Source organism: Hyla sarda, chromosome 2 (genome assembly GCF_029499605.1).
Source record: "Hyla sarda isolate aHylSar1 chromosome 2, aHylSar1.hap1, whole genome shotgun sequence".
Classification (NCBI taxonomy): domain Eukaryota; kingdom Metazoa; phylum Chordata; class Amphibia; order Anura; family Hylidae; genus Hyla; species Hyla sarda.
This window is the reverse complement of record NC_079190.1, coordinates 425,271,298-425,297,077: the sequence shown is the minus strand read 5'-3', so window position 1 is coordinate 425,297,077 and position 25,780 is coordinate 425,271,298. Positions and strand designations below refer to the sequence as shown.

The 25,780-nt window shown below is 42.9% G+C and overlaps 1 protein-coding gene across 1 annotated transcript in view; it reads right to left on the bottom strand.

Annotated features, from left to right (window-relative positions):
• Window positions 1-6,063: 6,063 nt before the first annotated feature.
• Window positions 6,064-25,780, bottom strand: part of GUCA1B (guanylate cyclase activator 1B) — a 35,792-nt gene continuing 16,075 nt past the window's right edge. Inside the window, exons 3-4 of the mRNA XM_056560825.1 lie at window positions 22,097-22,211; window positions 6,064-6,731 (exon numbers count right to left, since the gene is read on the bottom strand). Coding sequence (XP_056416800.1) covers window positions 6,604-6,731; window positions 22,097-22,211 — 243 coding nt within the window. The 3' untranslated portion in view covers window positions 6,064-6,603. The remainder of the gene's footprint in view (window positions 6,732-22,096; window positions 22,212-25,780) is intronic.

The window sequence follows — 25,780 nt, the reverse complement described above, 5'->3', positions numbered from 1 at the left end:
ATCTGCTGGGGCCATATAGAGCAGAAAGTCAGGGAATCAAATCACATTTTGAAAAATATTTCTTTTTGTCCAAGGGGGGTAAGGGGGCCATTTCTAAAGCATATAAAGCAGCACAGGTTCAACTACATGACACAGTTTCCAGCTTTCAAACAAAATGGGAAAAGGATTTAGGTATACAAATTCCTCATGAGAGCTGGATTAAATTATACGTCTTACCATCTAGTCTGTCACACTGTACATCACATTTGGAGAGTTCTCGTAAACTCATGTATCGCTGGTATTATACACCAACCCGATTGGTGAAAATGTACCACATGGAGAATAGTAAAGCTGTGTGTTGGAGGTGCATGCTGGAACAGGGCACACTTTTACATATTTGGTGGAGCTGCCGAGTGACACAGCCATTATGGGAAGCAATAAATATACTGCTAAATAATATCTCAGGAAAACAAATAGAATAGGGCCCTGGGATGGCTCTCCTGAATATCGGCTTGGACAAACTTCTATTTAAAGACAGGGCTATAAGCTTACACGTGCTATCTGTGGTCCGTACGGCAGTAGCAAAAAAATTGGAAGTCCACTAAAGTTCCCAGCATAATAGAAATTTTAAATTCTCTAACCCATGTATGCACAATGGAAATACTTAGACTAGATAAAATAGACAGCTTAATCCCACTGGATGCCAAATGCAGGATGTGGGATACTTGGATAGAAAAAACAAAAGAGATAAGAGGGGTATAGTGCCATATAGGTGCCATATAGGTTATAGACAATTATAGAGTGCCTTACATCAAATAACAACGTTATAAATATAGCTGGAGAGGGAGAGAAGATTGGATAGAGGAAGGGTACAGGATTAGGTGTGAATGTAGGTATGTTATGAGGGTTAGGGTGGGCGGGGCAAGTAATTGTGGGTTGTTTCCCCTTACCCCCGCCCTTCCAATGTGCTTGTCATGTTGTATATTGTTTTCTTTTTTTCCTTTGCATTGTATTATTAGAAAATTGCAATAAAAACTTATATAAAAAAAAAAGGTGTTTCACAGGTGCTACGGTATCATGAATAACAATAAATAACACAGCTGAAATAGGTGAGAATATGAAGAACAATGAAGAACGGTAAAATTATTAAGATATCATTTTGTATTCTTGGTTAAATCCAAAAGAGCTCCATGATTTGAAGGGTGAGGATCCAGATAGCCTCATTCCGGGATTGGAACTAGGTAGATGGACTGGTTAGCGAACAGGAAATGTGCCAGGAGCGGTAACATTGTCCTCTTACAGAGTATGGTGGATTTGTGTTGGGAAATACAGTTACAGATGTGTTGCTTGGTTTCTCCAACATATCCATGGGCGCAGTGGCATTTAATCAGATAGATAATGTATGAGGATTCACATGTAAAGAATTCCCTGATGGGGTATTTCTTGACATGAATGAGTGAAATGTTCCCCTTTAGTGACATTCAAGTATTAATGACAATGGAGGTAGGGGAAAGTACCTCTCTTTTTGGTATTTAGTGTGTGTTGTATAGGTTGGCTTAAGAATAAGCCTTAGTCTGCATTGACCAGGAAGACTATTAGATTGGGTGTTTGTTGGAGATCAGGGGGAATTTTAGAATTCTGGAACATTGATATATGACTTAGTTAAAGTCCACCGCGATTTTGTATACCTTGATCAGGCATGTCTGTTTCCGTGTGCGACTAGGTCACATTTTAAAGGGGTTATTTAGCACTTATCCCCCTATCCACAGGATAGGGGATCTTCAGAAGGGGCCCTCTGGCTATCCCTGCGGCATGGAGTGGTGGGTGGCATACACTCCATGCACTGTGAAGGACTCAGGTATCTCCGTTGCTCCCATAGACATTGCATGGAGCACGTGCCATCTACCGCTTCATGCATCAGGAAAAGCCGGAGGCCCATTCTAATGATCGCAGGGGTCCCTGTGATCAGGTCCTTATTTGTATCTTATGTGCTGGATAACCCCTTAAAGGGATACTCCCGTAGAAAACTTTTTTTTTTTTAAATCAACTGGTGCCAGAAAGTTTAACAGATTTGTAAATTACTTCTATTAAAAAATCTTAATCCTTCCAGTACTTCTTAGCTGCTGAATACTACGGAGGAAATGTTTTTCTTTTTGGAACACAGAGCTCTCTGCTGACATCATGACCACAGTGCTCTCTGCTGACATCTGTCCATTTTAAGAACTGTCAGAGCATAAGAAAATCCCCATTGCAAACATATGCTGCTCTGGACAGTTCCTAAAATGGACATAGATGTCAGCAGAGAGCACTGTGGTCATGATGTCAGCAGAGAGCTCTGTGTTCCAAAAAGAAAACCATTTCCTCTGTAGTATACAGACCCTAAAAAGTACTGGAAGGATTAAGATTTTTTAATAGAAGTCATTTACAAATCTGTTTAACTTTCTGGCACCAGTTGATTTAAAAAAAAAAAAAAAAAGTTTACCACGGGAGTACCCCTTTAAGTATGGGTTCCCTTTTAGTACATCTCAGCATTTATGATACTTTTTAAAAAGGTGGAAATTTTTGCTCCAGCCCTAAATTTGCTATAACAAGCCGAAAACAGACACGTTAGGATATACGAACGATATGTTCCAACCCTTGTGTTTTTACCATAGCACCTCATACATGTTGCATAGCTGGATGGAGTCTTTATGGCACTGTGTGCCTCGGGAGCCGCTCTACAGTCCTGTATTACAAAGATATTCTCCCCTACAAAAGTATAATAGCTCTTAATACGATATTTGATCATATTAATTTCTGTTGGAAAACATGCAGAATCTGAAAAAAAACACAAAAAAAAAAAACACATTTATTTCTGTATATAAAATAGGAGGCACATATGGGTGCAGTAAAGGGCCCAGAGAAGTCTACCGGTGCTGAACTATGTTTCCATATACAACTCAAAGATATATGACCACCTTGTCCCACTTGAACAGTAGACTTTCTTTAAAACACGTGGACACATTTTTGCCACATTTGCTGTTAGTTTTATTAAATAAATTGTATGAATTGTAGCACATTACAAATTAATGCTGCTTACTTGCAATGACATTATTGCCTTCATGTGAAGAAGCGAGTAGAAACCAACACTTCATGATCCATGATCATTTCTCTGTCACTATACATGTCTTCTGAAATTCCCTGCCAGAGGGTTCCCTATTGCTGAAAGACATTTTATTATAGCTGTACAAGTTTTTAAAGTGCTGTATACAAGTGCAGATTAAACAGTTTTGGGTTAACAGTGGTAGGGGAGATCACCAAAACCATCTTAAAGGGGCACTGTCACTTTAAAAGAAAACTTTTCACATGTTGTAGAGATGTGTCAAAAGTTTAAATCGTTCAGGTTTTGAGTGTACAGATGGCGACCAATAGCTAGAGAGAAGAGCACGCTAAGAGATACAAACTTACAATGTAAGTCTATGGGATTGTCTTGGTAAGCTGCATTTTTCTCCCCACTCATACTAACAATTGGTTTGGGTCGGACACTCAGACCCCGACTGAACAAAACTTTCCAAATAGCTCTACGACATGTGAAAAGTTTTTTTTTAAAGTGAAAGGTACACTTTAAGGAAAAACTGTCTTAGTTGCCCATAGCAGCCAACTATAATTCAGCTTTCATTTCTCAAATGCTGTTTTCAAATTAAACCTTATTTGTTGCTATGAGCAACTAAAGGCTCTTTTACACAGGCCAGTTATGGAGCAAATGGTAAACGGCCAAGCAAAAGGACCATCGATCAGTGTGGGAATGATCCAGTGATTAACCCTTATGAAGACTGGTTGCTTGCCTCCCATCTGCCCAAGTAAAGAGCCCTGAGACAGTTTTTCTTTTAGACAGTTTTGATTATTTCTACCAATGTGCAAAAGAACAATCCTATCAGTTACTAGGGACAAGGCAGCCATTAGATGTAGTTTTGGTTTAACCAGGAGGTTTGTCACCACCTATGTCTTACTACCGAAAACACTTTACACAGAAATGTAAGTAGAATGCAACTGCAAATCATAAGACAACAAATATTATTATATACATGTATTATATTATATACTGAATTCTGTATAGTTTCAAACATGGGTTCACTTTTAGCAAACATTTCCCACACAGACATGTGCTCCCTGGAAAAAGACTCCATACTAATGCTAACTTAGTAAGGCTTCATACACAAAATCCTACAACCTGTACAGGGCAGCCACAGACTTCTCTGTATCTGTTAGCGAGGATACAAGAAGAAAAACTGGTCTGAGAGGCGCTGCTTAAGGTTTGGACACAAACGAAGGACCCAGGCCAGCACAAGACAAAGCATATTTTATTTTTCACAATACGAACAACGCATTTCGGCACTATCTGGTGCCTTCCTCTGGTTCAACAATAAAGTACCCCAGCTGATGTATTAAATTGGGGTACTGGTTTGAATCCTGGGAGCTTGATGTGCTGGTGTGCTGGCAGACCACGCCAGCACATCAAGCTCATAGGATTTAAACCAGTACCCCAATTTAATACAACATCAAATGGGTGTACTTTATTGTTGGACCAGAGTAAGGCACGAGGTAGTGCCGAAACGCGTCATCTGTGTTGTGAAAAATAAAATATACTTTGTCCTGTGCTGGCCTGTGTCCTTCGTTTTTGTCCAAACCCTGGGCAGCGCCTCTTAGACCATTTTTTCTTCTTGTATCCTTGCTATTCCATATTGGTCTCCCCACAGGAGTCTGATAACAGGTCAGAGTGCAGCAGCCACAATTAATTTTCACCTACCTACCATCAAAATTACATGCCCAGGTGCTATGATTCTTAGAAGCCGTGCAACACGGTGTAACTACCTAACAGGTCAGTATATCACTTTGGTGTGGTGATATACTTTACAAGGTAGAGCCCCCTATTTTTTAGTTTTTTTCCCCAATACACTCTTCTGTATCTGTTGGGCCTTTATGTGCCTTTGATGTCATATGGAGGCATATGGAGTTTTTTCTCTGTCAGACTATGCGCAGAAAACAAATTGTAGAATGCTCCCTCATATGTTAAATTACGGAAGTATTTTTTCCTAGAAGTATTGCTTCTAGGGTACAATACGTCCAACATACACCATATGGCAGGCATAAATTGTCTTGAAAATCTGTGCCAGCTTGGAGCTATGCAGCAGCCTCAGATGCACTGAATTTATTGATACCTGTGCTCCTCTCAATACATCAGGCATGGGTGAGAGGAGCAGAATTTTACCTAAGACAGTTGCATCCATATGCCAGTCTTAGTAATTGATTGTGTAGATGAGGCCTTACAGTGTAAGTTAGTTAAGAGGGAGTTTGTTCCCTGCTGCTAAGGAGTAACTGAGACATGTGCTGTAAAGTACACTTTCTCTCACATTTCCTTTACCTGTCTCAATGTTTTCCATTGTCAAACTATTTTAAAAAAAGCTGTCCGGCTAAAGCTGCATAGTTTGTCACATAGATTTTAAAACCTATTGAAGAGTATTGAAGAGAATTTGACACCCTTTTATCCACACTAAACCCAATGTACTGGATTATAGTGCAGATAAACAGCTTTCAAAAGAGGGGTCACTTACTTAAATCCGTTTGGTATTTTCTGCATTGCGCGGCTCTTGCAGTGGTGGCAGGGAGCCAGCTCCCACAGCTCCCCTGCCTTATCCATATTCTCCATCTGCCCTGCCCCCTTCATTATTATGATAATAAATGCAACAGAGGGCAGAGCACTCATTTGTAGCATTCATTAGCATAATAATGAAAGGGCGGGGCAGACGGAGAATATGGAGGAGACAGGGGAGCTGGGTGACTTGGCTCCCTGCCACCACTGCATAGAGCTGGGCAATGCAGCTGAAGATTATTCTGCAAATACTGCAAATACTGAATGTTCACCTGCACTATACCTCAGTATATTGGGTTTAGTGCAGGTGAACAGGGTGTCAGATTATCTTTAAGAAATAAATAATTAAAGGTGTAATAAAATTTAAATCCATTTTAAACTCACATTGCAAGACCAATTCATTTCATTCGAGACTTCAGAGTAAGGCTAGGTTTACACATAGCTGTATTGGGACTCACAGCCAGTCACCATGCTGCAACACCACACATGTATTTTAGTGTAAATTGCCACTATTTTCACAGGTGAATCAAGTTTACAAAACACTTTTTACATGTAAAACTGTAGTAGTCAAAAATACACCACAATACAGCAACAGTTTACTGTATAATGGATACGGTTTAGCCGTGCAGCATTTGGCATCTTGGCATACTAGCTACATGTGAACCCAGCACACTACCAATGCAACCACCACCACAACCTAAGCTGTACATAGAAGTTAGGAATCATAATTTGCTTGTTCACATTGCAAAATATTGCATCTGACATATGGATCTCATCTCAGAAACAAGATAACAATAGTCATGAATCAGAAAATATATAAAAAAAATTATCATCTCTGATCAGTAATACTTGACAAGCACATATATCCAGTGTATAATCCAAGTGATTGAATGCCTTCAAAACCTGATGTCCCAACCCTTTCTGAGATGTCCCAAACTCAGTGGAGTTCTTCAGGTCTTCAGATAAGCAACAAGAAGGTAGTCAAACAGTTAACATTAAAATAGAGCACTCTTTCTCCTCTGCTCACTAATCCAGCTGCCTGGACTCACATCCATTTGAAGCATCTTCATTACCCACTTGTCTTTGCGGGCACCATCTATAAATTCATCTAAAGACAGCTGACCTGTGGAGAAAAGGAAAACATTTACATATAGATATATTATACAAACACATATCTGACAACATGTTGTAAAATAAAGCTAATGCAAGAGAAGCATTAAAAACAGCTTAAAGGGGTATTCCAGTGTTTGGGCAAAAAAAAAAAAAAAAAAGATACTTACAGTGGGGATGAAAAGTTTGGGCACCCCAGGTAAACATTTGTATTAATGTGCATAAAGAAGCCAAGGAAAGATGGAAAACTCTCCAAGATGCATCAAATTACAGATTAGACATTCTTATAATATGTCAACAAAAGTTAGATTTTAGTTCCATCATTTACACTTTCAAAATAACAGAAAACCAAAAAAAGGCATCTGCAAAAGTTTGGGCACCCTGCAGAATTGATAGCATGCACTGCCCCCTTTGCAAAACTGAGACCTGCCAGTGTCGTGGATTGTTCTCAATCATCATCTGGGAAGACCAGGTGATGTCTATCTCAAAGATTTTAATTGCTCTGACTCATCTGACCTTGCCCCAACAATCAGCACCATGGGTTCTTCTAAGCAGTTGTCTAGAAATCTGAAACTGAAAATTGTTGACGCTCACAAAGAAGGCTATAAGAAGATAGCAAAACGTTTTCAGATGTCAATATCCTCTGTTTGGAATGTAATTAAGAAATGGCGGTCATCAAGAACAGTGGAAGTTAAAGCAAGATCTGGAAGACCAAGAAAAATATCAGACAGAACAGCTCGCAGACAGTGCGTGACAGACAGCCCAGAAATCTAAAAGAACTGGAAGACTTTTGTAAGGAAGAATGGGTAAAGATACCTCAAACAAGAATTGAAAGACTCCTGGCTGGCTACAAAAAGCGTTTACAAGCTGTGATACTTGCCTAAGGGGGCAGTACAAGATATTAACTCTGCAGGGTGCCCAAACTTTTGCAGACGCCATTTTTTTGTTTTCTGTTATTTTGAAAGTGTAAATGATGGAAATAAAATCTAACTTTTGTTGAAATATTATTGTCACGATGCCGGCTGGCAGGTAGTGGATCCTCTGTGCCAGAGAGGGATGGCGAGGACCGCGCTAGTGGACCGGTTCTAAGCCACTACAGGTTTTCACCAGAGCCCGCCGCAAAGCGGGATGGTCTTGCTGCGGCGGTAGTGACCAGGTCGTATCCACTAGCAACGGCTCACCTCTCTGGCTGCTGAAGATAGGCGAGGTACAAGGGAGTAGGCAGAAGCAAGGTCGGACGTAGCAGAAGGTCGGGGGCAGGCGGCAAGATACGTAGTCAGGGGAGATAGCAGGAGTTCTGGTACACTGGCTTTAAACACACAAAACGCTTTCACTAGGCACAAGGGCAACAAGATCCGGCAAGGGAGTGCAAGGGAGGAGACTAGATATAGTCAGGGAACAGGTGGGAGCCAATTAAGCTAATTGGGCCAGGCACCAATCATTGGTGCACTGGCCCTTTAAATCTCAGGGAGCTGGCGCGCGCGCGCCCTAGAGAGCGGAGCCGCGCGCGCCAGCACATGACAGCAGGAGACGGGAACGGGTAAGTGACCTGGGATGCGATTCGCGAGCGGGCGCGTCCCGCTGTGCGAATCGCATCCCCAACGGCCATGACAGGGCAGCGCTCCCGGTCAGCGGGACCGACCGGGGCTCTGCGGAGAGAGAGACGCCGTACGCGCTCCGGGGAGGAGCGGGGACCCGGAGCGCTAGGCGTAACAGTACCCCCCCCCTTAGGTCTCCCCTTCTCTTTGTCTGGTAACTGCCTCCCCTGGGATGAGGACACCGGGAAAGGATGGAGGGATTCCTCAACAGCAGGCGGAACAGCAGGAGTAGGGATGGGGAGGGAGGGCAGAGGGCGAGACTTGGCACGGGGCAGTGTGACACCAGGACGAGGGCCATGAGGGGACACAGAGGTTTGCCTGATGGGACTGGGAGGGGGGGAGAGGTATTTCTTGTGGCAGGCAGAGTCCTTAATGACCTTAGGGGGACCGGATACAGGAGGAACCACAGGGTCACGGCAGGGAGTACTGGGGACCGGTTGAAGGCAGACCTTGGAACAAGAGGGACCCCAACTCTTGATCTCCCCAGTGGACCAATCCAGGGTTGGGGAATGGTGTTGAAGCCAGGGTAGTCCAAGGAGAACTTCAGAAGTGCAATTAGGAAGGACAAAAAATACAATTTCCTCGTGATGAGGTCCGATGCACATTAGGAGGGGCTCCGTGCGATAACGCACGGTGCAGTCCAATCTGGCTCCGTTGACCGCGGAAATGTGGAGTGGCTTGACAAGACGGGTCACCGGAATGCGGAATTTATTCACTAAGGACTCCCGAATAAAATTCCCAGAAGCTCCAGAGTCCAGGCAGGCCACGGCTGAGAGGGGAGAGCTGGCTGACGTAGAAATCCGAACAGGCACCGTGAGACGTGGAGAAGTCGACTTAGCATCAAGAGACGCCACACCCACGAGAGCTGGGTGCGAGCGTGCGTTTCCCAGACGTGGAGGACGGATTGGGCACTCCACCAAAAAATGTTCAGTACTGGCACAGTACAGACAAAGATTCTCTTCCTTACGGCGATTCCTCTCTTCCAGGGTCAGGCGAGACCGATCCACTTGCATGGCCTCCTCGGCGGGAGGCCTAGGCGCAGATTGCAGTGGAGACTGTGGGAGAGGTGTCCAGAGATCTAAGTCTTTTTCCTGGCGGAGCTCTTGATGCCTCTCAGAAAAACGCATGTCAATGCGAGTGGCTAGATGAATGAGTTCATGCAGGTTAGCAGGAGTCTCTCGTGCGGCCAGAACATCTTTAATGTTGCTGGATAGGCCTTTTTTAAAGGTCGCGCAGAGAGCCTCATTATTCCAGGAAAGTTCAGAAGCAAGGGTACGGAATTGTATGGCGTACTCGCCAACGGAAGAATTACCCTGGACGAGGTTCAGCAGGGCAGTCTCAGCAGAAGAGGCTCGGGCAGGTTCCTCGAAGACACTTCGAATTTCCGAGAAGAAGGAGTGTACAGAGGCGGTGAAGGGGTCATTGCGGTCCCAGAGCGGTGTGGCCCATGACAGGGCTTTTCCAGACAGAAGGCTGACTACGAAAGCCACCTTAGACCTTTCAGTGGGAAACTGGTCCGACATCATCTCCAAGTGCAATGAACATTGCGAAAGAAAGCCACGGCAAAACTTAGAGTCCCCATTAAATTTGTCCGGCAAGGACAGGCGGAGGCTAGGAGTGGCCACTCGCTGCGGAGGAGGTGCAGGAGCTGGCGGAGGAGATGATTGCTGAAGAAGTTGCGACTGAAGTTGGTGCACAATGGTGGACACTTCCGACAGCTGGTGGGTTAGATGGGCGATCTGTCGGGCTTGCTGGGCGACCACCGTGGTGATATCAGAGGCAACTGGCAGGGGAACCTCAGCGGGATCCATGGCCGGATCTACTGTCACGATGCCGGCTGGCAGGTAGTGGATCCTCTGTGCCAGAGAGGGATGGCGAGGACCGCGCTAGTGGACCGGTTCTAAGCCACTACAGGTTTTCACCAGAGCCCGCCGCAAAGCGGGATGGTCTTGCTGCGGCGGTAGTGACCAGGTCGTATCCACTAGCAACGGCTCACCTCTCTGGCTGCTGAAGATAGGCGAGGTACAAGGGAGTAGGCAGAAGCAAGGTCGGACGTAGCAGAAGGTCGGGGGCAGGCGGCAAGATACGTAGTCAGGGGAGATAGCAGGAGTTCTGGTACACTGGCTTTAAACACACAAAACGCTTTCACTAGGCACAAGGGCAACAAGATCCGGCAAGGGAGTGCAAGGGAGGAGACTAGATATAGCCAGGGAACAGGTGGGAGCCAATTAAGCTAATTGGGCCAGGCACCAATCATTGGTGCACTGGCCCTTTAAATCTCAGGGAGCTGGCGCGCGCGCGCCCTAGAGAGCGGAGCCGCGCGCGCCAGCACATGACAGCAGGAGACGGGAACGGGTAAGTGACCTGGGATGCGATTCGCGAGCGGGCGCGTCCCGCTGTGCGAATCGCATCCCCAACGGCCATGACAGGGCAGCGCTCCCGGTCAGCGGGACCGACCGGGGCTCTGCGGAGAGAGAGACGCCGTACGCGCTCCGGGGAGGAGCGGGGACCCGGAGCGCTAGGCGTAACAATTATAAGAATGTCTAATCTGTAATTTGATGCCTTCTGGAGATTTTTCCATGTTTCCTTGCTTCTTTATGCACATTAATACAGATTTTTACCTGGGGTGCCCAAACTATTGATCCCCAATATACCTACTCCTGTTCCCTTGCAACTCCCCTTTGGCTCTTTTCAGTCCCTCAATCTTTTCTGCCTGCTCCCAAGACAAGCACTCGGAGCAGGACCGGCCAGCTCATCCAATCATTAGGCAGGACTCTGCCTGGGCAGATTCTGCACCAAGCACTCGCTTTGGAAGCAGGCAGAAGACAGAAGAATGGGGTATCAGAAGGAGTTGAACAGGAACTGTGGAAGACTAGGGCAACATTTTATTTTTCACAGGAAAGCTGCAATACCTCTTTAGTTTAGAAAAAAATTCCCTGTTTTATTCAGAAAACCTGGAAAAGAGGTGTGGGAACCAGAGAAAGGGGAATGTCTCTGACAGTTTTTTGGATGTGGTGGAAAACCTGACAGCTCAGAGCAATTGTAAAAAAAAGCAAAATGTAGAGAAAAATCACCCTATTAGTGAATACCATATTAGTGAATACCATGCAAAAATACCTGTCGGGTACTTACTGCACTGGAGAACTCCTTTAATGGACTGATATATATATATATGCTCCTGGCTCTAATTTTATTGGCTCTCTTAAAAGGAAATCTTGTTAACACATTTTTTTTTTTATTAAATAATTTCAATGGTAGACAGAATGAATATATGATTGGATCCAAGAGAAAAAATATTCACTACCTCTTGTTGCTACGAAAGAGAAATTACAATGGTAAATAATTAAAATCAAATTATATAATATGTGATGTTATGCTTTTATAATAATTTTATGTAATATCTAGTTACAGATAGCAAATAATATTTTGTTGGTGTTAAGGTGAATTATAGAGTCCTAAAAAGGAAACATTGGCTCTGATTTACTAAGAGTGTTGTGTAGGTTTCTTTGTGGATTTTAATTCCCTACAGTTTTTTTCCCACAGTATTTACTAAGGTTTCCCTACATTTTCCACTTTCCCTACACTTTGCTTTTTTTTCACATGCTCTGATTTGTAGAGTTTTCCTCAGCTCAAATCCACCACATTTTCTGTGGAAACCTTAGTAAATATGTTGGGTTTTTGTGAAAATATTGGGAACACGCCCCTTTTCGGTGACCACAACCCTTTTTCCCGATGGCCACGCCCCGGGTTTGCTCAGTAAAATGGAGAGTTAGTTGGGTTATTTTTTTTCCATTCTGGTGCAATCAGTTGTTTGGCCACTGAAGGCTACTCTTTACATTATTAGTTTATTACCATTGACTTCAATTGAAAAAAAAAATGTGTCAGTTCTGTTTAACCCCTTAAGGACGGACCAATTTTTTACCTTAATGACCAAACTCCTTTTTATTTTTTTTATTTGACATAAGTCTCTTTAACCCCTTAAGGATGGACCGATTTTTTTACCTTAAAGGAGTATTCCAGTAAAAAAAATAAAAAAAAATAAAATTATATCAACTGGCTCCAGAAAGTTAAACAGATTTGTAAATTACTTCTATTAAAAAATCTTAATCCTACTGCTACTTATCAGCTGCTGAAGTTGAGTTGTTCTTTTCTGTCTGACAACAGTGCTCTCTGCTGACACCTCTGTCTGTCTCTGGAACTGTCCAGAGTAGCAGTAAATCCCCATAGCAAATCTCTCCTACTCTTGACATTTCCTGAGAGGTGTCAGCAGGGACCACTGTTGTCAGACAGAAAAGAACAACTCAACTTCAGCAGCTGATAAGTACTGGTAGGATTAAGATTTTTTAATAGAAGTAATTTACAAATCTATTTACCTTTCTGGAGCCAGTTGATATGAAAAAAAAAGTTTTTTTTACTGGAATACCCTTTAACCCCTTAACCCCTTAAGGACCAGGCCATTTTATACCTTAAGGACCGGAGCGTTTTTTGCAATTCTGACCACTGTCACTTTAAACATTAATAACTCTGGAATGCTTTTAGTTATCATTCTGATTCCGAGATTGTTTTTTCGTGACATATTCTACTTTAACTTAGTGGTAAAATTTTATGGTAACTTGCATCCTTTCTTGGTGAAAAATCCCAAAATTTGATGAAAAAAATGAAAATTTGGCATTTTTCTAACTTTGAAGCTCTCTGCTTGTAAGGAAAATGGATATTCAAAATATATATTTTTTTGGGTTCACATATACAATATGTCTACTTTATGTTTGCATCATAAAATTTATGAGTTTTTACTTTTGGAAGACACCATAGGGCTTCAAAGTTCAGTAGCAATTTTGAAATTTTTCACAAAATTTTCAAACTCACTATTTTTCAGGGACCAGTTCAGTTTTGAAGTGGATTTGAAGGGTCTTCATATTAGAAATACCCCATAAAACACCCCATTATGAAAACTACACCCCCTAAAGTATTCAAAAAAACATTCAGTAAGTGTATTAACCCTTTAGGTGTTTCACAGGAATAGCAGCAAAGTGAAGGAGAAAATTCAAAATCTTCATTTTTTACACTCGCATGTTCTTGTAGACCCAATTTTTGAATTTTTGCAAGGGTTAAAAAGGAAAACATTTTTACTTGTATTTGAAACCCAATTTCTCTCGAGTAAGCACATACCTCATATATCTATGTTAATTGTTCGGCGGGCGCAGTAGAGGGCTCAGAAGGGAAGGAGCGACAAATGGTTTTTGGGGGGCATGCCGCATTTAGGAAGCCCCTATGGTGCCAGGACAGCAAAAAAAAACACATGGCATACCATTTTGGAAACTAGACCCCTCAGGGAACGTAACAAGGGGTAAAGTGAACCTTAATACCCTACAGGTGATTCACGACTTTTGCATATGTAAAAAAAATATATATTTTTTTTACCTAAAATGCTTGGTTTCCCAAAAATTTTACATTTTTAAAAAGGGTAATAGCAGAAAATACCCCCCAAAATTTGAAGCCCAATTTCTCCCGATACAGAAAACACCCCATATGGGGGTGAAAAGTGCTCTGCTGGCGCACTACAGGTCTCAGAAGAGAAGGAGTCACATTTGGCTTTTTGAAAGCAAATTTTGCTCTGGGGGCATGCCGCATTTAGGAAGCCCCTATGGTGCCAGAACAGCAAAAAAAAACCACATGGCATACCATTTTGGAAACTAGACCCCTCGGGGAACGTAACAAGGGGTAATGTGAACCTTAATGCCCTACAGGTGTTTCACGACTTTTGCATATGTAAAAAAAAAAAATTATTTTTTACCTAAAATGCTTGTTTTCCCAAAATGTTTACATTTTTAAAAAGGGTAATAGCGGAAAATACCCCCCAAAATTTGAAGCCCAATTTCTCCCGATTCAGAAAACACCCCAGATGGGGGTGAAAAGTGCTCTGCTGGCGCACTACAGGTCTCAGAAGAGAAGGAGTAACATTTGGCTTTTTGAAAGCAAATTTTGCTCTGGGGGCATGCCGCATTTAGGAAGCCCCTATGGTGCCAGAACAGCAAAAAAAAAAACACATGGCATACCATTTTGGAAACTAGACCCCTCGGGGAACGTAACAAGGGGTAATGTGAACCTTAATACCCTACAGGTGTTTCACGACTTTTGCACATGTAAAAAAAAATATATTTTTTTTACCTAAAATGCTTGGTTTCCCAAAATTTTAACAATTTTAAAAAGGGTAATAGCAGAAAATACCCCCCAAAATTTGAAGCCCAATTTCTCCCGATTCAGAAAACACCCCATATGGGTGTGAAAAGTGCTCTGCTGGCGCACTACAGGTCTCAGAAGAGAAGGAGTCACATTTGGCTTTTTGAAAGCGAATTTTGCTCTGGGGGCATGCCGCATTTAGGAAGCCCCTATGGTGCCAGGACAGCAAAAAAAAAAACACATGGCATACCATTTTGGAAACTAGACCCCTCGGGGAACGTAACAAGGGGTAATTTGAACCTTAATACCCTACAGGTGTTTCACGACTTTTGCATATGTAAAAAAATATATATATTTTTTACCTAAAATGCTTGTTTTCCCAAAAATTTTACATTTTTTAAAAGGGTAATAGCAGAAAATACCCCCCAAAATTTTGAAGCCCAATTTCTCCCGAGTACGGCGATACCCCATATGTGGCCCTAAACTGTTGCCTTGAAATACGACAGGGCTCCAAAGTGAGAGCGCCATGCGCATTTGAGGCCTAAATTAGGGACTTGCATAGGGGTGGACATAGGGGTATTCTACGCCAGTGATTCCCAAACAGGGGGCCTCCAGCTGTTGTAAAACTCCCAGCATGCCTGGACAGTCAACGGCTATCTGGCAATACTGGGAGTAGTTGTTTTGCAACAGCTGGAGGCTCCGTTTTGGAAACAGTGGCGTACCAGACGTTTTTCATTTTTATTGGGGAGGGGGGTTGTATAGGGGTATGTGTATATGTAGTGTTTTTTACTTTTTATTTTGTGTTAGTGTAGTGTAGTGTTTTTAGGGTACAGTCGCACGGGCGGGGGTTCACAGTAGTTTCTCGCTGGCAGTTTGAGCTACGGCAGAAAATTTGACGCAGCTCAAACTTGCAGCCGGATACTTACTGTAATCCTCCGCCCATGTGAGTGTACCCTGTACGTTCACATTGGGGGGGGGGGGGGGAACATCCAGCTGTTGCAAAACTACAACTCCCAGCATGTACAGTCTATCAGTGCATGCTGGGAGTTGTAGTTTTGCAACCGCTGGAGGCTCCGTTTTGGAAACAGTGGCGTACCAGACGTTTTTTATTTTTATTGGGGAGGGGGGCTGTGTAGGGGTATGTGTATATGTAGTGTTTTTTACTTTTTATTTTATTTTGTGGTAGTGTAGTGTAGTGTTTTTAGGGTACAGTCACACGGGCTGGGGGTTCACAGTAGTTTCTCGCTGGCAGTTTGAGCTGCGGCAGAAATTTTGCCGCACCTCAAACTTGCAGCCGGATACTAACTGTAATCCTCCGCCCATGTGAGTGTACCCTGTACGTTCACATTGGGGGGGGAACATCCAGCTGTTGCAAAACTACAACTCCCAGCATGTACGGTATATCAGTGCATGCTGGGAGTTGTAGTTTTGCAACAGCTGGAGGCACACTGGTTGTGAAACACCGAGTTTGGTAACAAACTCAGTGTTTTGCAACCAGTGTGCCTTCAGCTGTTGCAAAAGCTACAACCCCCAGCATGTACGGACAGCGGAAGGGCATGCTGGGTGTTGTAGTTATGCAACAGCTGGAGGCATACTACTTTGGCTGGGGATGCTGGGGATTATAGTTATGCAACAGCTGGAGATACACTGGTTTACTACTTAACTCAGTGTGCCTTCAGCTGTTGCAAAACTACAACTCTCAGCAGTCACCGACAGCCAACGGGCATGCTGGGAGTTGTAGTTATGCAACCACCAGATGCACCACTACAACTCCCAGCATGCACTTTAGCTGATTGTGCAAGCTGGGAGTTGTAGTTACACAACAGCTGAAGGTACACTTTTCCATAGAAAGAATGTGCCTCCAGCTGTTGCAAAACTACAAGTCCCAGCATGCCCATAAGGGCATGCTGGGAGTTGTGGTGGTCTGCCTCCTGCTGTTGCATAACTACAGCTACCAGCATGCCCTTTTTGCATGCTGGGAGCTGTTGCTAAGCAACAGCAGGAGGCTGTCACTCACCTCCAATGATCCTCGCTGCACCAGGTCAGTCCCTCGTCGTCTCCGCCGCGGCCGTCGCTCCTGGGGCCCCGATCCCAACAGGGGCGCCGGGGATCGGGGTCCCCAGCACCCGGGGTGCACGTCCCGCACCCGCTCACGTCCTCCGGAAGAGGGGCGGAGCGGGTTGCGGGAGTGACACCCGCAGCAGGCGCCCTGATTGGTCGGCCGGTGATCCGGCCGACGAATCAGGGCGATCGTGAGGTGGCACCAGTGCCACCTCACCCCTGCTGGCTCTGGTTGATCGGGGCCGTCTCTGACGGCCCCGATCAGCCAATAATTCCGGGTCATCGGGTCACTGGAGACCCGATTGACCCGGAATCCGCCGCAGATCGCTGGACTGAATTGTCCAGCGATCTGCGGCCATCGCCGACATGGGGGGTCATAATGACCCCCCTGGGCGATATGCCCCGATGCCTGCTGAACGATTTCAGCAGGCACCGGGGACCGGCTCCGCTCCAGATGGTTGCGGGGGGCCGGTAAAACACATGACGTTCTCATACGTCATGTGTCCTTAAGGACTCGGAAATGGAGACGTATGAGAACGTCATGTGTCCTTAAGGGGTTAAGGACTCAGGGTTTTTCAGTTTTTGCACTTTCGTTTTTTCCTCCTTACCTTTTAAAAATCATAGCCCTTTCAATTTTCCACCTAAAAATCCATATTGTGGCTTATTTTTTGCGTCACCAATTCTACTTTGCAGTGACATTAGTAATTTTACCCAAAAATGCATGGCGAAATGGAAAAAAAAATAATTGTGCGACAAACTCGAAGAAAAAACGCCATTTTGTAACTTTTGGGGGCTTCCTTTTCTACGCAGTGCATATTTCGGTAAAAATTACACCTTATCATTATTCTGTAGGTCCATACGGCTAAAATGATACCCTACTTAAATAGGTTTGATTTTGTCGCACTTCTGGAAAAAATCATAACTACATGCAGGAAAATTTATACGTTTAAAAATGTCATCTTCTGACCCCTATAACTTTTTTATTTTTCCACGTACAGGGCGGTATGAGGACTCATTTTTTGCGCCGTGATCTGAAGTTTTTATCAGTATGATTTTTTGTTTTGATCGGACTTTTTGATCACTTTTTATAAATTTTTTTATGGTATAAAAAGTGACCAAAAATGCGCTTTTTTTAACTTTGGAATTTTTTTGCGCGTATGCCATTGACCGTGCGGTTTAATTAATGATATATTTTTATAGTTCGGACATTTACACACGCGGCAATACCACATATGTTTATTTTTATTTTTTTTTACACTGTTTTATTTTTTTTATGGGAAATGGGGGGTGATTCAAACCTTCATTAGGGAAGGGGTTAAATGACCTTTATTAACACTTTTTTTACTTTTTTTTTGCAGTGTTATAGGTCCCATAGGGACCTATAACACTGCACACACTGATCTTTTACACAGATCACAGGCGTGTATTAACACGCCTGTGATCAGTGTTATCGGCGTTTGACTGCTCCTGCCTGGATCTCAGGCACGGAGCAGTCATTCGCCGATCGGACACCGAGGAGGCAGGTAAGGGCCCTCCCGGTGTCCTGTCAGCTGTTCGGGATGCCACGATTTCACCGCGGCAGTCCCGAACAGCCCGACTGAGCAGCCGGGTCACTTTCACTTCCACTTTAGAAGCGGCGGTCAGCTTTGACCGCCGCTTCTAAAGGGTTAATACCGCACATCGCCGCGATCAGCGATGTGTGGTATTAACCGCGGGTCCCGGCCGTTGATGAGCGCCGGGACCGACGAGATATGATGCGGGATCGCGGCGAGATCCCGCTTCATATCGCGGGAGCCGGCGCAGGACGTAAATATACGTCCTGCGTCGTTAAGGGGTTAATGACCAGGCTCTTTTTACATGGTAATAACTTTAGAATGCTTTTTCTGAGAGGAGCGATTCTGAGATGGTTTTTTTCATCACATATTGTACTTTATATAAGTGGTGCATTTTTGTTGGCTCATGAAGCTTTTTTTGTGAAAAACTGGAAAATTTCCAGGGTTTTTTATAATTTTTTTTTATGGTGTTCACTGTGCGTTCACTGTGCGTTCAGTACGATTATGGTGATACCCATTTAATATAGCTTTTTATGTTATTTTTCCTTTTCTGAGCAAAATTATTTTTTACCCCTTTTTTGTTATCATTTTCCCACAGCCTAAACTTTTTTATTTTTCATCCAACGCCTGGATAAAGCCCCGTTGGGTGAAACGCGTTGGAGGTCTGGTGGGTAACTGGGGAGCGGAGGGAGTGCTACTGTTCTATGCCACTACTACATCTGGTTTTCTCTGTGATCCGTTTTGTGTGCGTTTTTAAACATATTGGTCCTATCTATTTATTTGGCACGCTGCTGGCACTTTAAATTGTTCAGCACACTTGGACACTATATATATTATTGTTACCTTCTTTTTATCTCCCCCTGCTCCCTGGTTCCCACTTTTGTTTGTCCACGCTGTGTGTGTAATTATTATATGTCTTTATATTATTCTAAATAAAATTTATTTTAGTTTATACATGGTCCGTTTTCAAGTGGTTTCTTTTCTTTTTGGTTCCGCCATTGAGTGAGGGCTTATTTTTTGCGGGACAAGCTGTACTTTTTATTGGTATCATTTTTGCGATACATTCTACCTTTTGATCTATTTTTCCGCTATCTGTACCAAAATTGGCAAATTATTATTATTTTTTTTTTATGGCGTCAGGGATAATTTACATTATAGCTTTATAGTACACTTCATTACGGAAGTGGCAATACCTAGTATGTATATGATTTGTGTTTTTCTATGATAATACAGGCTTTTATTGGGAAAGGGGCATTTATTTTTTTCACACTTTTATTGAAGAATCTTTTATTATTTTATTTTATTTTTCCCTTTTTACAGGTTTACTGCAATACATTTGTACTGCAGCACATTATAACCCGATGAGCTGCACACACTACAGCCTGTGGCTGGATCTCACAGGCTTCTGTAGCTGGAAGACAGGAGGCCATCAGACGCCACTGGTGAACAGGGGGAGCACCCTCCCCCTGTCAACCCCATAGATGCCGTGAGCCGGTGTGAGGTGGTTTTTTGCGCCCCCCCCCTCCCGTAGATCCATGTGTACTCTCCTCCCCCAGCTCTCCGAACATTTCCGAAGCTAGAACTGGGGGAGAGCAGAGCAAGGGGAGGGAGGAGGTTCACGCCTCCTCCCTCATCTCCCCTCCCTGAGCTCGGCTGGACGCAGATCTCTACGGCAGGTCCCCTCCCTCATCTCCCCGAGCTGAGGACATAGAGCAGTGCTCCCAATGAGCTCTATATGTAAAGGGGGACATACTGTACGGGCTAATGGGGGACATACTGTACGGGCTAAAGGGGGACATACTGTTCAGGCTAAATGTCCCCCTTTAGCCTATGCAGTATGTCCCCTTTAGCCCGTACAGTATGTCCCCTTTAGCCCGTACAGTATGTCCCCCTTTACACATAGAGCTCATTGGGAGCACTGCTCTATGTCCTCAGCTCGAGGAGATGAGGGAGGGGTCCTGCCGTGGAGATTTACGTCCTCAGCTCGGGGAGATGAGGGAGGGGACCTGCCGTGGAAATCTGCTCGGGGAGATGAGGGAGGGGACCTGCCGTGGCGATCTATGTCCTCAGGGAGGGGGCGTGCCGTAGAGATCTGCGTCCAGCCGAGCTCAGGGAGGGGAGATGAGGGAGGGGGCGTGAACCTCCTCCCTCCCCTTGCTCTGCTCTCCCCCAGTTCTAGCTTCGGAAATGTTCGGAGAGCTGGGGGAGGAGCGGACGCATGGATCTACGGGGGCGCAAAAAACCACCTCACACCTGCCTAGATGCCGTGTGTTTGACAGCCAGGTTCCGCCGCCAATCTCCTGAGCTGCAAGTAGCAGAGCAGAAGATCAGCAGCACGTATGCATACGTCCCAGAGTGCGGACATATCGAGTGCTGGGACGTATGCATACGTCTTGTAGTGGTAAGGGGTTAATATGTTTTTTTTTAGCAGAAATAAATATCTGAATGTTTTTTCTCCATTCAAAAAATGTAAAATGAATGGACCTGACGCAAACTGATGCAAATTGTTACAAATAAAGACCCATTAAAATGAATGGGTATTTAATTGTATTAGCTTATTTTGGTTTCTCAGATTATCCAAAAGATTATAGAAAAGGAAAACTGGTGGAGTCAAGTTTTGCTACCATTCACTGCAATCTGCAAATCTGTCACTATTGTGGATTTTAAACTGGCCCATTGAAGTGAATAGTAGCGGAACTGATTTCCCACTGTCATTTATCAACCCTTAGGCTATGTTCCGACGGCGCAATTTCCGTGCGGAATTCCGCTGAAGAATTCCACAGGGAATTCTGCCACAATTTACTGTACATTCTCTTCAATGGGATTCCCCATATATTCACACAGCAGAATTTCCACTGCAGAAATTCCACCTTCTGAACATAGTCTTTCATACAAGCGGAATATGGTGAACAGAAAATGTGATTAAAAGGCATGTGTATTACATCTATGGTAGGCTATGTTAACACAGCAGAATTTCCATGCAGAATCCAGAGGGAAAGATGCAGCTCGAAAATTCTGCTACATGAAGTTAACACTTTGGTTATCAGAATTTCAGCTGTCCCATTCACTCAGCAGATTTTCCGCAGCAGAATTTTGCATTCCAAATTCTGCGTAAAGAATAAACATTACAAATCTTTTTGCGGAATTCCCTGGCAGAGTCCTACAGAAGTCAATAGGACTCTGAATTCCATCCAAAATATGTGTGTTGAGCACAAGAAATTCTGTATGGCCCACATTTATCATTGTAAGTGTAAGTGAAGAATTTTTTTACACCTTTTTTTGTGTGCTGATAATGTGTAGGAGCACCAAATTTATTAAATGTTCACAGAGCATTTGATAAATTTTGTGCAGGTCACATTTTCTCAAATTTCTCTCTTCGCATAAACTAAAAAGCTACGCCAGGTCTGGGCTGGTGTAGTTTTAGACACTTTTCAGTGGTTTTGCGCCTTTTTACAAAAAATTTCAGCCCACGGCATACGCTGAATTGAAAAGCATGTACTGCTACTCCAAAACATCTGGAGTAACTAAAATATTCTACCACCAAGGCGCCAAAATAGCGCCTTTCGTACGGACAAAAAAAGGTGTAAACTCATTGATAAATGTCGGCCTATAGCTTAGCACAAATTCTGTGCACATTCCGTATGGAATCTGAAAAAAAAAAAAAAAACATCTGCTGCCAGCTTGGCAGAACAGAATTTGAGCAGAAGCACAGAAATTCCACCGCGTGTACAAAGCCTTAGGCTAAGTTTCCACTTTTCTGTCAGTTTTTGGAATACTGTCACTGCAGTTATTGAGCCAAAGTCAGAAGTGGATCCATAAGGGAGGAGAAGTATAAGTCCTTCCTATATATGTCCTATTCCTTTTGAATCCACTTCTGGCTTTGGTTCAAAAACTGCAGTGGTAGTATTCCAAAAACTGCCAGAAAAAAACCAAGTGGAAACTTAGCCTTAAAGTGGTATTAATCAAGGGTTATTTTAGCAGTATACCATCTCCATTCTCATCCACCAACTGGAATATCCTATCCACCACTTGCTCTGGTGACAACAATGGAATCCGGTCTTCTTGACCTTGGCGACAAACCTTCTTCAGGTTATATATAGACTGAAATAAAAATTAACATATTTAATATCAAATACAAGGAAAACAAATCTGCAAGAGTATGTGTTTGTGTATGTGTGAGCTATCCTCACATTAACCCCTTAAGGACTCAGCCCATTTTGGCCTTAAGGACTCAGACAATTTAATTTTTACGTTTTCATTTTTTCCTCCTCGCCTTCTAAAAATCATAACTCTTTTATATTTTCATCCACAGACTAGTATGAGGGCTTGTTTTTTGCGCGACCAGTTGTCCTTTGTAATGACATCACTCATTATATCATAAAATGTATGGCGCAACCAAAAAACACTATTTTTGTGGGGAAATTAAAACGAAAAACGCAATTTTGCTAATTTTGGAAGGTTTCGTTTTCACGCCGTACAATTTATGGTAAAAATGACGTGTGTTCTTTATTCTGAGGGTCAATACGATTAAAATGATACCCATTATTATATACTTTTATATTATTGTTGCGCTTAAAAAAAATCACAAACTTTTTAACCAAATTAGTACGTTTATAATCCCTTTATTTTGATGACCTATAACTTTTTTATTTTTCCGTATAAGCGGCGGTATGGGGGCTCATTTTTTGCGCCATGATCTGTACTTTTTTTTGATACCACATTTGCATATAAAAAACTTTTAATACATTTTTTATAATTTTTTTTTTAATAAAATGTATTAAAAAAGTAGGAATTTTGGACTTTTAAAAATTTTTTTCGTTCACGCCGTTCACCGTACGGGATCATTAACATTTTATTTTAATAGTTCGGACATTTACGCACGCGGCGATACCAAATATGTCTATAAAAAATGTTTTTTACGCTTTTTGGGGGTAAAATAGGAAAAAACTGACGTTTTACTTTTTTATTGGGGGAGGGGATTTTTCACTTTTTTTCTACTTTTACTTTTACATTTTTAAAAAAAATTTTTTACACTTGAATAGTCCCCATAGGGGACTATTCATAGCAATACCATGATTGCTAATACTGATCTGTTCTATGTATAGGACATAGAACAGATCAGTATTATCGGTCATCTCCTGCTCTGGTCTGCTCGATCACAGACCAGAGCAGGAGACGCCGGGAGCCGCACGGAGGAAGGTGAGGGGACCTCCGTGCGGCGTTATGAATGATCGGATCCCCGCAGCAGCGCTGCGGGCGATCCGATCGTTCATTTTAATCGCGAACTACCGCAGATGCCGGGATCTGTATTGATCCCGGCACCTGAGGGGTTAATGGCGGACGCCTGCGAGATCGCGGGCGTCGGCCATTGCCGGCGGGTCCCTGGCTGCGATCAGCAGCCGGGATCAGCCGCGCATGACACGGGCATCGCTCCGATGCCCGCGGTTATGCTTAGGACGTAAATGTACTTCCTGGTGCGTTAAGTACCACCTCACCAGGACGTATATTTACGTCCTGCGTCCTTAAGGGGTTAATAAGTATTAATAACTATTAATAACTATAACTATTAATAACTATATCTATTTTTTCCCAAGAGGAACATCATAAATTCACAATAATGGTAAACTGGCAGGCTAAATAATGTGCAACACTTGTATTATACATTGTATTTGCTGGTCTCTTCATTGTTATTTAACATGTTTTTACATGGTTTTCGCAGCATGTTGAGCCACTGGCAATTTTTTAGTCAAAATCGTGGCGTTTTTCTCCCATAGAAGTCTATGGGAGTGAAAAAACACCAAGAAAAACCATATGTGGGTTTTAACTTTGGTGTTTTTGCAGGTGTTTTTTTTATTCTTTTTTGGACTTTAACAATCCAAAAAAGTGATGGAGATACCTTTTTTTAATAACATTTCATAGGGTACCATAAAAAATAAAAAATAAAAAAGATACAGCAGTGAAGGAAAAAATTGTATCTAACAAAATTTATCTTTTTTATAACTAAATTTTTATTAATTTTTAAAACAGGGATCAATTTATGTGGGCGGGTGGGGACCTAAAAATATAGCCGACAATAATAAAAATGTAGTGTGTGTGTTTTTCACTTTTTTTCTTTATTTTTTTTATTTTTTTAGGTAGTACTACTACTCCCAGCATGGAACACACTGTTCCATGATGGGAGTAGTAGGACCTGTACTAATTGACAGATCGCCCGTTGTGATCCTTCTGTATAATGTATAGATGCGGGCGGCTGTTCTTCTATGGTCCCCTGCACTGACGTATATATACACCTATTCATATTTCCGGCAGAGAGCTGTGATTTGCCAGATGGTTCCCACCCGCATCTTTACATTATACAGGAGGATCACAGCAGGTGTAAGGAGTGACATCCACTGTGATCTTTCCTTAACCTCAGATACTACTACTCCCAACATGGAGCACACTCTGCTCCATACTGGGAGCTGTAGTACCTGCATTAATAGACAGATTGCAGTGGGTGTCAGAAGTTACATTCGCTGCGATCTGTCAATTAATGCAGATACTACAGCTCCCAGCATGGAGCAGAGTGTGGTCCATGTTGGGAGTAGTAGTACCTGCAGGTAAGAACAGATCACAGTGGGTATCACTACTGACACCCGATGCGATCGTCCTTTCTATTGCAGAGATGTGGAGTGGCTTTCTCCTGTGCTCGCATCTCTGCACTATACTCCGGCCAGCCACTTACTCATTCATATTTCCCTCAGAGCGGTGATTGGCTGCAACAATCCGGCCAATCACCATTCTGGGCAGAAAATATGAATGAGTGATGTTCTATTCACATCACTGGCCGGAATACAGAGCAGAGATGTGAGTGCTGTATAGAGCCGCTCCGCATCTCTGCTATATTATGGATGATCGCATCGGGTGTCACGACACCCGGGGCAATATGTCTATTAGTACAGGTACTACTACTCCCATCATGAAACAGTCTGTTCCATGCTGGGAGTAGTATTACTACCTAAAAAAAAATTTAAAAATAGAGAAAAAAAGTGAAACAAACACACTTTATTAAAAAATTATAAAAATGTTGTTATAAAATATATGCATTTCGCCAGAAAAAATGGCAGACGCAGGAAACAAAAAACCAAGTAGAAACTTAGCTTTAAAGTGGTAATAACTTTGACATGCTTTTACTGAGCGAAGCGATTCTTAGATTGTATTTTCGTGACATATAGTACTTTATATTAGTGGTAAAGTTTTGTTGATACATGCAGCATTTTTTGTAAAAAAAAAAAAAATCCAAAATATTGTAATGGGGTGCTTTCACACATGCATATTTTCTGCTGCAGCAGATTTTCGGAGTCAGCAAATTTTCCTGCCCATTGAAGTCAATGGGAAGCAAAATCTGCAGCAAGCAAATCTGCAGCAGATCTGCAGCAAAAATACGCATGTGTGAACATACCTAAAAATTGGAAAATTTCTGGTTTCACTGTGGGGTATAAATAACTTTATTGCTTATTGTAAAAGTCATTACGAACATGCCAATTTTTTGTGATAATGGAGAGCTTGGGTATTGGGCATTTATTTATTTGTTTTACACTTTATTTTATTATTGATAAACCTTTTATCTTTTTACTTGTCATACTATGCTGCAGTACATAACTGTCAGTATTACACTGACATATAGACTG